Source organism: Melampsora larici-populina (genome assembly GCF_000204055.1).
Source record: "Melampsora larici-populina 98AG31 unplaced genomic scaffold MELLAscaffold_1, whole genome shotgun sequence".
NCBI classification, from domain to species: Eukaryota; Fungi; Basidiomycota; class Pucciniomycetes; order Pucciniales; family Melampsoraceae; genus Melampsora; species Melampsora laricis-populina.
In genome coordinates, this window is record NW_006768765.1 from 3637963 (window position 1) to 3650447 (window position 12485).

At 37.2% G+C, this 12485-nt stretch overlaps 2 protein-coding genes across 2 annotated transcripts; both read right to left on the reverse strand.

Moving 5' to 3' along the window:
* Positions 1–1834: 1834 nt before the first annotated feature.
* On the reverse strand, positions 1835–2885 carry MELLADRAFT_73889 (uncharacterized protein; the record flags this gene model as incomplete). Its single annotated transcript, XM_007403814.1, has 4 exons — positions 1835–2199; positions 2327–2389; positions 2479–2622; positions 2693–2885. 4 exons carry the CDS (start codon positions 2796–2798, stop codon positions 1979–1981), a joined length of 534 nt encoding a protein of 177 aa, XP_007403876.1.
* Positions 2886–4947: 2062 nt separating this feature from the next.
* Positions 4948–6842, reverse strand: MELLADRAFT_87193 (uncharacterized protein; the record flags this gene model as incomplete). The annotated part of the gene is made up of 4 exons (XM_007403813.1): positions 4948–5135; positions 5225–5822; positions 5913–6751; positions 6815–6842. The coding sequence occupies 4 exons, from the start codon at positions 6840–6842 to the stop codon at positions 4948–4950; spliced, it is 1653 nt and encodes a 550-aa protein (XP_007403875.1).
* Between the last annotated feature and the right edge of the window lie 5643 nt (positions 6843–12485).

Below are 12485 nucleotides of genomic sequence, written 5' to 3' on the forward strand. Positions count from 1 at the left end.
CCTATCCACCACTTATCTAATAGTCTTTAATAAAGCTGCCTTCAAAACTCTTCCCTGTCTCACAACTCAACTTCTAACCAACTCTTTGTCTCTCACCATGCTTAAGTATAAAACATTCTGTACTGAAACCAGAAGTGTGTCTTCCAGTTCCAAAAAAATATTTATCTGTTATCAATAGCATGTACAATTTTTAAGGGGTCTCAACAAGGCCCCAGATTTATTGCACTGTAGCAAGTCCTGGAGAGGCTATGTGTGAGGTATTTGTGAGTGCTTTAAAGTTGGAGGGTGGGCCTGCCAATTCCTTAGTATGTAATAAAACACCAATCACACCTCATAACTCAGTGTCAAGAGTTGGATACTTATACTACATAATATACTTAACATGTATATGTAATTAAGTATGACTAGTAATAATAATTATAATAACACTAATAATAATAACAATAATGATAATAATAATTCATGGAGCCATTAAAGTGATATGAACAAATATCCCTACAGTTAGCTTTAGAGAGGAGAAAATATAAACCTCTCCTCTCTCAGCCTTCAAGCAAATCCCCCAAGCTTTTATTACCACTAGTTTTAAAGAACAGTTAAGGATCTATTAAAGTAACATCAAGAGTCTTACAAAATATAAGACTGGTGATAACTTCATAACTTTGTTCAGCTTCCTGACTAAAAGCAAGTAATACATACACTCTTTACCTTTCTGGATTCTCTACTTCCCCAAGTAGAAACAAACTAGGTTGGTGATTTCCAAACAACCTCAGGATAGTGGTCTACATACAAGGACTTAGGTTAAGAACAACCTCAAGTTGGCAACTGTAAGAACAACCAGTCTAGTGATCACTACCTCACTCTTTGATCTGTGAATATAAAGATTAAAGGAATCTCTTGGATACAACCATCAATAATTATAATAATGAACCATTAGAACTAAATCCTCCTTTTAAGGAGTCGACTAACTGTAGTCTGTCTGGAGTTGTCTAAACAGACTTTCAGCTACCCTTCCCTCTCTTTCTTTCTCTATTTCATATTGTAATTACACCACCGGCATCTATTAGGTTGTATCATATGTGAAACTTAATGTGGTGACAGAGTTCACAATAAGTTTCAAAGTTGGATTGAAACCTATTAAAATACAAGGTCCCCCTCTTGCCTTTAATAGGTTCCAATTGAAAAATTGAGACTTATTGCAGACTCAGACACCACAACTTTGCTCAATCAGGTCTTGAACATAATAATTCCTGCAGTGTTACTACATATTTGAATTGTATTTACTTTCAAATCCAATTACATATATCATTGGTGAGCATAGAGTATTCCCAAAGAGGACCCTAACCCTCACATAATTGCAATTGCGACACAATTCACAAACTACCATTATGGCAAGTTCCTTGCATTGCAGAATGCCACAACACAACACAACACAACACTGGCTTAAAGTTGGGCAGCTTCTAGTGGTCAGAGTGGTCTCACAGGGCAGTGGAATTTGTGTGAATAGAATCTGATATTGAGCCAAACAGTAAAGCCAAACAAATGTAAAGAAAACAAGAAGTAAAAAGGTGCATGTAAGCAAACAAAATGAGTGTAAAGAAGAGAAAAAGTAATTTCAATCAACACACAAGTGAGACAAGACGATTTATGAATAAAGGGAACAAATAAGTCAACAAGTGTATAAAAAACAAGTAGGTGAAAAAGTATTTAATAGGCAGAAACAATTATGATGAAAGAAATGAGATACAATTAAATCAGTTCTACTTTACTGGCTCCTTGTCTTTTGCCATTGCCAATTCCTTCCACTTGCCATTTGACAAATCCTTGCTAAATGCATGAACATAATCCAACATTTCAGAAAATTTACTGTTTTCCCAATATCCAGCTTTCAAATACACAATTCTATTGGTTGTACAGCATCATTCTATATATCTCTATCATCCCCTGATTTGTGATTCTTCGATGTTATTTCTTAGCATATTCACTGCTGAGTGCACTCAGGGGGGAAATCGTTTTGAGCGCTTGGCGGCTCTAACTCTTCATATTCTAAGACTTTGATTTTGTTTTGGTTGTCTCTCCCTAAAGTGATGCGCGCGTAGAGAACATTGTGATGGTCGGGCTTCGCAGCCACGGCACCTACGATGGCAACCTTGACCGTCTTCCCATTTCTCTCTTTGGCAGTTGAGGGGCTCTCGCAATACACTAAAGATTTTTGTGCAACGTTTTTTTAGAAATTTGCACGTGATTCAGGTGAGAACAGAAGTCAGAACTACTGCAAACGGGTTTTTATGGTAGTACTAGAAAGCCCGAACGCGAATCTGGAACATACACGTCCCGATTTCCGTGCTCAAGACCTTGCCTGGCATGAAGGCTGCCATGGCGATGCGAGTCGCTTATCGAAGATGATGACCAGGAATTACGAAGTTGATGTTAGAAATTTCCATAATCACATCGTCACATTGCGAGAGGAAGTTTACTCACGTCGTATGCCGCCAGGGCAAACTGGACTTTTGAATATGACCTCCGAATCCATCCTGTCGAATACATCGTCCACCCTTCTGTTATCGAAGCCTGTAAAAACATCACCAATGAAGCCCTGGATTTCTTCCTTTGTGCATGGTGAATCTAGCATAGAAAGAGTAGTCAATCCATGAGTCTAGAGCAACAGCGTTCGCACATGACGATAGTGACCCACTTGTCACAGCAGGATTGTCTAGAAACTGGAATCCATTGCGCCAATTGAACGCCCCGATCAAAAAGGGAGATAGAACAAGTGGAAGAAGTGTAAAAATTCTGGTCATGATGATATTAAGGTAATGATGAGATCTTTTTTGGACAAGAAAGGATATACGCAGAGAACGATCACGGATGATGATCAGATGAGGACCAATGATGAACCGATGGAGCACCAATGATGAACCGATGGAGGACTTTCTTTTATATTGGTGAGCAAAGCTTATACAGCACACCATTTGATCTCACGCTTGAAATAAACTTTACGAGTTGAAGCATTCGAAGCATTGAAGCAATGCTTCACGCTCAGTCAACCAATACTTGAAATAATCCATCAACGTTTTGAGATGATAATTATGTACATATAATTTTTGCGGCACTCGATCGCTTCAGAGTACGATTTCTATGACCAGCTAGAATTTGTGTCCTATTTACGGATTAAGCTTTAAGGTTGCTACCATCGCCGGAACTCATGATGACTCATTGTGGTAAATGCAGAATGACTTCATTTCCATTTCATAATTGAGAACTCTGACTTGTTTGCTCAGAGTCATAGGACCTCGTCCTTTTTTGTTATCAGCATGAGGGATTTATATAGCTTTAGAATACTCAGCCTGAGGTTTGTAAGACATCAAGTATAAATCTTTCATAACGAACAAAAAGGTAAGAATTGGAAACGATTGCATTCCACTTTAAAGCAAGTCAAAAACGATGGCAGTTCACTTTGACATGAACGATTGCGGGTCACTTTCATATCTTACCTTGATAAGTGTCTCATCACGGCGACCGGGATCATTCGGATAGGCAAGCGGTATTTATAAGTCTGCACCCCAATCAAATCAACAGCTACACCACACGCTCCTTACAACCTTGATCAACTTGTTCTCAGACACACCGTGAGGAACTCAATGTGAATATCGAGGTATACTCAACAAGTGTCATATGACGGAGCTCGAGACCACCCGGATCAACTAGCAAGATCCATAAAACTTCACAGTTAAACCAAAGGGTGTAGGTTGGGGCTAAAGCCCATATGAAGGTACAGACTTCAAATTTGATAAATGAGAGTAACAGGACCTAGTATTGTAAGCTATCGTCCATAAACAAAAGCAATGGACTTCACATAATTTGTGTATCAGAAAAATGTCAAAGCTTTTCAATGTTCTTTCAATCTTCTTTACAACACCTTTAGCAATCTCTTTGAGATTTTTTTTGATCAGATGACATAGAATATAAAAGAAAACCCATCCATGCAAATTAAAAAATACATTGAGATTATTAAGTACCTCCTCATTGTGATACAAAGATGATTTATGATTCCAAAAAGAATCTCAAGACCATCTCAATCCACTTCCCACTTCCTCTTGCGCTGTGCTCTTAGCCATATCACATTTTTCATGTGTTCCTACTGATATCTTATCTCACACGCAGTTTTTCTTTATCATTGCTTGACTTTTATGTCTAGCAACGTATTCAAGAGGGGAGGGCTTTTATGCTGTAAACAAGTCGATGACTTAGGTTCTCCGCAAGGAAGATGCCATTGCCAGGGTGGGATATAGTCTCATCATACAAGGTGAATGATTGTACTTCATCTACAAAAAGAATTTTCATTCTTCATTAACCAATTGAAATCAGTATGATATTTTGATTTCAATCAAAATCAAATCATAACAGATCTGTACAACTTTTTCTTGATCAACATTTTCTGATCCAAAAACCTCCAAGAAGAAAAAATGAACCCAAAAATGAACCCAATCTTTTTCTATCAAATCAAATCAAAAAAAAAGTTATAAATATAATTTTAAAAAAGCAAATGATGAAATCATATACCAAAAACGCATAAGAAAACCCATAAAAAACAATCTACAACCCGAAAAGATTTATACATACAATAGTTTTCTTCTCTCTTTCTTCTCTCCTTCTCTCTGTCTTTCTCTCTATCTCTGTCTTTCTCTCTATTTAGTTATAGAAACCGAAATATGAATCAACAGAAAACAAACATAATCATTATCTTGAGCAAAAATTACAAAAAAAGAGTAAGAGAAAACCTGAAGATTTTGGAAAACAGAACCCAAAGAAAAAGACAAAATTTCTATGAAGAATAATAAATACCCAAATAGCAAAAGAGCAAAGAACTCTATTTTTAAAGAAAATCATTTGTTGATTTTGTCTCCTTTAATGATAAGAGACCAACAAAAAAACAGAGTAAAAAAACCATCAATCTTTTGTGATTGATGAATTTTGACCTTGATGATTATTTGTAGGAGTAGGTTGAACTTGAAGGTAATGTAAAATAGGTGATCCAACACAAGAAGAAGAACCAGCAATCGAAGCTGAAGGAGAAATAGCTCGACGTTTGAAAGAATTCGAATTAGGTGAACAATCAAACCGATCTGTATCTTGAACTTCAACCCCACCAAGAAACAAAAACCAAAACCAAAAACGTTCATCAAATTAGGTAATAAAAGGTAGAAACGAGAAATGAAAGTCTTACATCTCCTTTTGGCAGGTTTGGTCATGGTTCCAGTTCCTAGTGAAGAACAAGGAGATCCACCAAACGAATGATACCCGTTAATACCATAAGGTCTAGCAGGAGAAGGATCAGGAGAACCAGGAGAGATGACCAAAGGATTCGGTCCAACCGGATTAGCAGGATGAGTAAGAAGTGAAGGATGATGATTCGTATTAGTCGTTCCACTTCCACGAAACCGTTTCCATTTCTGGATTTCTAGGTTCATTCGTTGTTCTTCTGTTGTGCTTTCATCCATCATACTCGTTGATTCTCCTTCACTACTGTCTTCGCTTTCTTCGTCCCTTTTTCCTAAACTGTCATCCGGTCCTACTTGTTCTGGAAATCGATTCGTAGGCGGCGGTGGTAATGGTATGGATTTTCTTTCGGGATTTCCAAAGGGTGAAGAGGGTGTGCGTGGTATTAAGGGTGAATGTAATGGATTTGGGGCTGGTGATGAGGGTGGGATGACGAATGGTACTGATCTAAATCTTCGATGGACTTCGGCTTCGGTTAAAAGATCTGGTGAAACGTCTTCGGTGCTTAGTTGAGCTGCTACTCTGAGATGTGCTTTTGGACGAGGCTGAAGATGAGTAAATCAAGCGAGTGAGATCGTAAGTCAATATTATCGTCCTTTAAATTGATGTTGAATGAAAGAGAAGAGAAAACGTACTAAAAGATTAGCTCGATTCACATGTTTCCTCCTGACCATTCTTGCACCAAAAGCACCGACTTGAGTCGAAGTTGAACGATGGGTATCATGATCAATAGGCATAGAAGTTTGACGAGAAGATCTATCTCTATCAGGATTTCCAGTTCCAAGACGGTCACCACTCATGATGGTATGATTCATACTTGAATCTGAAGATTCGATTTTTTCCTTCATTTTTCCTTTTCTAATTTGAGAACTACTAATACTTCGATCATCATCTATCATCATTCCATCTGATTCTTCTTCGATTTCTTCTACTTCGATCTCCTCTACTTCTAGTTCTCCTTCTCCTTCATGATCTTCTAGTGAATTCATTAATAAACTGTTGATCCCTCCTTGAGCATCTTCTAGATCTAAATCTGTTTCATCCCATGGTGATTCATCTGTCATTGCACATGTACTGACTGATCCACGATGATGAGGATGATAACGTCCTTGGAGCAAAAGATGTTGTTGTTGTTGTTGATAAACACTTGAGCTGCCAATCGATGAAGTGACACTTAAAGTTCTTTGATGATGTGGGTTTTGGATATGATGAATATGATGATGCTGATGATATTTTGGTGGCGAACGAGTTGGGATTGAGATGATATCTAATGGACTATTAACTTTTTCAATTTCAGGTGAGATGTTTGATGAAGTAGAAGGAAATGAAGTTGAAGTTGAAGTTGAAGTAGAAGGGTTTCGGTTTGATAAGAATGAAACAGTTGAGATTAAAGAATGATGTGATTGATTTGAAGCTAATTGTCTTAGATCAGGATGAGATGAAGTTCTTTTAATGATTTGATGATGCTGAGCAACTGGTTGGTTCAAGTTTGGTTGATTTGGTTTGAAATTCAAATTAAAATTAAAATTCGATTTACTAGATGGATTTATCGATTCTTCTGACATCCTACGCTTGCTTGGTAAACTTGAACTTGATGGAACTGGATTCATCTTCCTTAATCCTACTAGAGAAATCGTTGAAAGGAAGAAGAAATTGTAAATTGATAATAATGAATCTCAATGGGAATCTAACAAAGTCTTTTTTGTCTCTCTTGAAGTTGGATGATGAACGGTTTGTAAGGATAGATCCAATTTAATTACTTTCAAAAAAAAGAAATCAAAGGGATAAATTCAAAAGAAGTAATTTACTATTAATGGTAAACAGGGACTGGATTGGATTCGAGATCTTAAGAAAAGACTACAAAGGATTCAAAAGAAGAAGAAGAAGAAATTGTGGAATGGTTAAGAAGGTTTTTTTAAGATTTCATCAAGGGTTCAACAAATCAGGGTGGGGTTTCTCAAAATGATTCTTCTATCTTGAAAAAGTGGGAAAGTTTAAAACAACTTTTCAAAAGACCATTAAAGATTTCTTGATTTTATATAGAACTTGATCAAACCTCGACAACCATCCTCAAAAGCCAATCACAAACTCAATGGTTCTCATGATGTTGGGTTTACGTAAAATCAAAATCACGCGAATCAAGGGTGGATTGCGATGATGAATGCAATTGAATCGGATTCGAATTGAATTGGTTTCCATACTTAACCTCAGAATTCAACCAGTTTAGATATAGTTTGGTTCACTAGTTTAAATCACATTGAATTTAATTGACAAAAAAAGTCTAATAAATTATGTATTTCAATGGAAAATTTAATCAGGTGACCTACATCCTGTATCACTAGGATGCTTTTTAAAGTTCAAGTTACACTTACAGCGGTTCAAGAATCCTTCGGTTTATTTGGTGGTCTTTTTTTTAAAGTTTTGGACAAAACTCGGAAAAAACTCATTTGGACAGTTCAAATTTGACAGATTCTAGTACAAAATCGGTTTCACCGAGGGTTTTAGCGAGGGTTTTGGACATTTATTTTGTTTTCATGCGGTAAAAAAAACCGAAGGATTCTTGAAGCGCTGTAACTCCCCCCTAGAACAAATTAAGCTAAAAAAGGGGTCATGAAACTAGAATGTCACATTCACAAGTCACCCAACTCATGTCTCAGGAAGTTGTCAAAGGGTCAAATGACTCTGAAGAAAATCAAGAATCACTACACTGATGATTTCATTGGGCTGGCATGATGTAGCATCAAGACCAGCCATACTAAAACATGTCAACACATCCTCAACTTTCTTCATATATCTGACTTACAATTCTGATCATCTTCTTATCATCCTTGACCAGCTTCTTAGTTAGCTAAAAACTTGAGAGGAATAATTATTTCTAGGCATAAAGTAACAGCTCTTTGATGCTACTCTTTTAATATTAATGTTGTTGATCCAAACTAGACCTCAACCCTCTTCACACTCAACTTGACATCAGATGAGTGTTCAAATAACTTCTACATCTTTAAGTTCAGTTTTTCCTTTGATCTTCTTCAAGCAAGTACTACTTTTTCCTTTGATGATGCTCTTTTGTTTCTACTATTGATTAAATAATGACTAAGCAATCATTCTATTTTTTGCTTCTTCTTGAATTAAATACACTCATCTCTTACTCCTCTTGACGCTTTTTATATATGTATATTTTTCTCACTAAATCCTTTGATTATCAGTCTTCTTCTCTAAATTCACTTTATCAATTTTCAATCTAATCTAAATAATTTTTAAGTCTTACTTATCTTATCTTACGATATCCTTATCTTAATCATATACTTCCTATCTACTTGTTTCAAATTTTGGTGCTCTCTATCTATCTTCTTTTGATTGTTGATGATTTATATACCCATAATTCTTGTCTACCTTCTTTATCTACTGGTATCAATAAACAAACTGTGAATATCTTGATAATATTGAACTAAATTCATCATGATGATACTTTTCAAGTTACAGATAACATGCATTCAACCTTTCCCTTCTTGAAACCATCTGTTGTTCTACTAACCAATCAATCTAAATCATTTTTTGATTTTTGGTTTTTCATATTCTTCTTCCATTTTTCCCCCTTCCCCTTCCCCTTCCCCTTTACTTTCTTCAAGTGAATTCAATATACCATCAATTCCTCCTTGAACATCTCCTGAATATACATCAGTTTCATACAATGGTATATCATGTGGTATTGCACAAGTGGTGATTGATCCACATTGATCAGGATGATTTGATCCTTGCTAGAAAAGGTTTTGTTGTTGATGATAAACAGATGAACTCTCAATGGATGAAGTAAAACACTTTAAAATTGGCCACCACAGCATTCATCTTTGTGGTGTGATGTAGAAAAAGTTTATAAGCTACATTTTTACTTTGAAACATGAAAGGATTTCATTTGACCAATCTTTGTTAAGGACCTCTCACAGGATTTGTCTACAAGGATCAGGTATCTGGATGGTCTGGTATCAATGGTAAGATTGTTGGATGAGTGTAAGAAGGGATACATGGCCATCATGTGATGTACAATCTCAAGTCTCACAACTCACACAAGTTATAACATGTGTATCATACCATTATTGCTCCTTCAATGTTCAACTTCCCCTTACAAGGTTCAATTCTCTCCAAAGGCAGCATCAAAAAACCACTTGGAAATATTGTAGCCCTCTTATTTCCTTCTATGTCTTCTCCTAAGGCTATACTGTTTTTCTGCATCCATAAATTTCATCTTGATTTGTTTTAATTAAATCTTTGCTGTTTTTTGAACTCACTAGCTGCCAAGATTTGTTTTCAGTGTTAAATTCCTTCCTATTTATCAAGCAATCACACCTTTTGTTTTTCATTCTACAGTTCAACATTTCATTCAGTTCTCACTGCTCATCCACTTCATTCATCATTGCACTAAATGGTCGCATTTTTGGTCCTTCAATTTTGTTGTACCTGTGTTCATGTAATAAGAATACATGAAAGACCGGGTGTACACTTTGAATGGAAGGCAGATTAATCAATTTCTAAGCTGAGTCTAGCCATTGATGTTCCAATGTAAGGCTAGGTCTTTTTGTTGTTAAATTTTTCTTGCTGAGCCAAACCTGATCTCCTATGTTCCATGTTGGTGTTTGCCGCATGGCTTATTATCAAATTGGATCTTCATCTCTGCTTGTGCTGCTTCTAGGCACTCCTTCAATTTGTCTTGGGTCAATTGTTCTTCTACCACTAGTATACATGGATCTCCCATTTTTATTTCACCCAAATTGGTGTTGTAGCAAAAGTTTTCCTTGAAAGTTGATACACATGTGGAAGGATGATCTTGAGAAAATTCAGCTGTAGGTATCAGGTTCTCCAAACCATCTTGGCGGTCAGAAAGAAAATGATGTAGATACTGTTCTATCAACTAATTAACAATTACATATTGTCCATCAGTGTGTGGGTGGAATTCTGTCTAAGGTTGTGATTCCTAAGCATTTGTTAAGCTCTTGTGACATCTGTGATATGAAGATACCTCATCTATTGGACACTATTGTCTTTGGGATGCCATGTAGTTGCCAGGACTCCTTGACCATGATGTGAGCCAGGTATTCTAACAACCCTGGGCCAGCAACGCGCATGTTGCTTGCCGCGGTGAGGGTGCGCAACAGGGTCCAGGATTTCAGGGTTTTTTCTAACCCGCAACATTTGCTGCTGCGCTGCGGTCCAGGGCCTCAGGCTGCCGGTGTTGCGCGCCGGGTTCTTTTTATGTAAGATATTCCCATTTGGGCAAGGAGGTCACCTTGTTTCACCCTATTTCCATCAATTCGCACCAATCACCAACTAATCTAATCCAAATTGGTAAGAATTTCTAATGACATGCTTGTGTTGAATGGTATAAAATGTCACATTTTTGTTAAGCTGTCAACAAATGTCAGTATACTTTCAAATCTGTTTGATACCTGCAGCTTGGTGATCAGATCATCACTGATATCTGTCCAGATACCAGGTGGTCTTGGTAATGGTAATAATGATCTTTAGGGTTTCTATGTGCTACTTTGTACTCCATCTCTCTACATCACATATGCCTTGACTGATGGCCGACTGAAACTTTACACATTATTCTGGATCACTTAACATGCCTTTTTTGCCAGTCAGTGAGGTGGGCATTCTTAGGATTCCATCATATTTTTTTCCTTTCAGTTTTGTGATGACAAAGTGGGATATGGTGTTGTTGCCTTCAAGCAATATGTGTATCTTGTGTGAAGACTCATGAATTGAACCATCATAGCCACTCACATAATGATCACTCACAACAGTGGAAATATGGAGGTTATTCTTGAATTTGAATGATCTCCTAGAACATTGTGGGTAGCTCCAGAAGCAATAAGTAAACAGGTTGGGGTGTGATAGTCTTAAAATTTCTGGCTTGGGAGTTGTGGTGTGGGAACAGTGAGGTATGAAAAAATAAAAAAGGGTCTTTTTCATCAAAATTTATGATTGCACTAGCTCCTACTTTTCTTAATCCATCCCAATTCTCCTCTTTGCCAAAGGATGGCACAACATTCATCCCTGAATACCACCATTTTTTGTGGCTTCAGCTTGACTACTACCCTCCTTCTTATCATGATTGTTATTCAAAGTAGCTCATTGTGCCTCTGATTCTGCAAGATGATGATTGTAATTGGTCTTCCTCTTCAAGGGTTGGTTGTATTTTCTGTATGGGCAGGTGTTGAAAATGTGTACATGGTGGTTACAGCAAAAGCAATATCTGGTGTGCATTCATTTAGCTTTCTTCTCATCAGTTAATCAAGTATTGAAAGCTGAAAGACCCATTGAATTCAGGTTGGGAGTAGACGTGATCAAGGGGTTGGAAGTATCAGCAATTCCTCAGAGATTCCAGGGATTTTGTTATCAATATCAATTGATTACTTGGATATTTGCCCAATTTTAGTGATTGTCTCCTGAACCATAATCATTGCAACTCACATTTCTTTCTAGTCCTTTTTCAAACTGACCGGCTGACATGGGAACTTCCCAACCTGAGTTTGTTGCATGTACATTGAATTTGTGGGTATAATCTGCCGCTGTTCCTTTCTGAATTGAGACCCTTGAGGCTTTCTCAGATTTGGGTTTCTTCTTGTCAAAGGACATAGCCTTAAAATATTGGATAAGAAATTCATATGTGAGAAGATGAGCAGCGGACAGTTTGGGTGGTTTGTGAGTAAAGGCACATCCCTCTCACTGCCAGCATTAAAGAGGTTCCCAGATGGGAATATGGGTCCTAGTGATCACATTCCCATCCTGCTACTGTTACACAGTTCCATGAATATTTCCTGAGTAGCCATTGTGATATATGTAGTCAATATTTTGAGATGTGTGGCTCAATCTGAACAAAGTTACAGCATGTATTACACATGAACTTCTTATCTAGATGAGCAGAAAACTGAGCGGACCTGTATGTAGCTGATAGCTAAGGATTTACTCAGATGTTTGCACATATGTAGTGTATGCTTTATGGCTCAGATGTGCAGTGCAAGATGATTTGATGCACCATTCTTCTCTCAATGATATTCCCAGCCTAGGTCATGTTCCGACCAGGGAACATATTTAATGCTGGCAGTGTCTGCTACAGTCAACTCTGACATAACCCATACCATTTGGCATGGGTTTTGATAGATCATGTGTTATCACAATAGACTCCTGGGCCAAAAAGTGAAAATCATGCA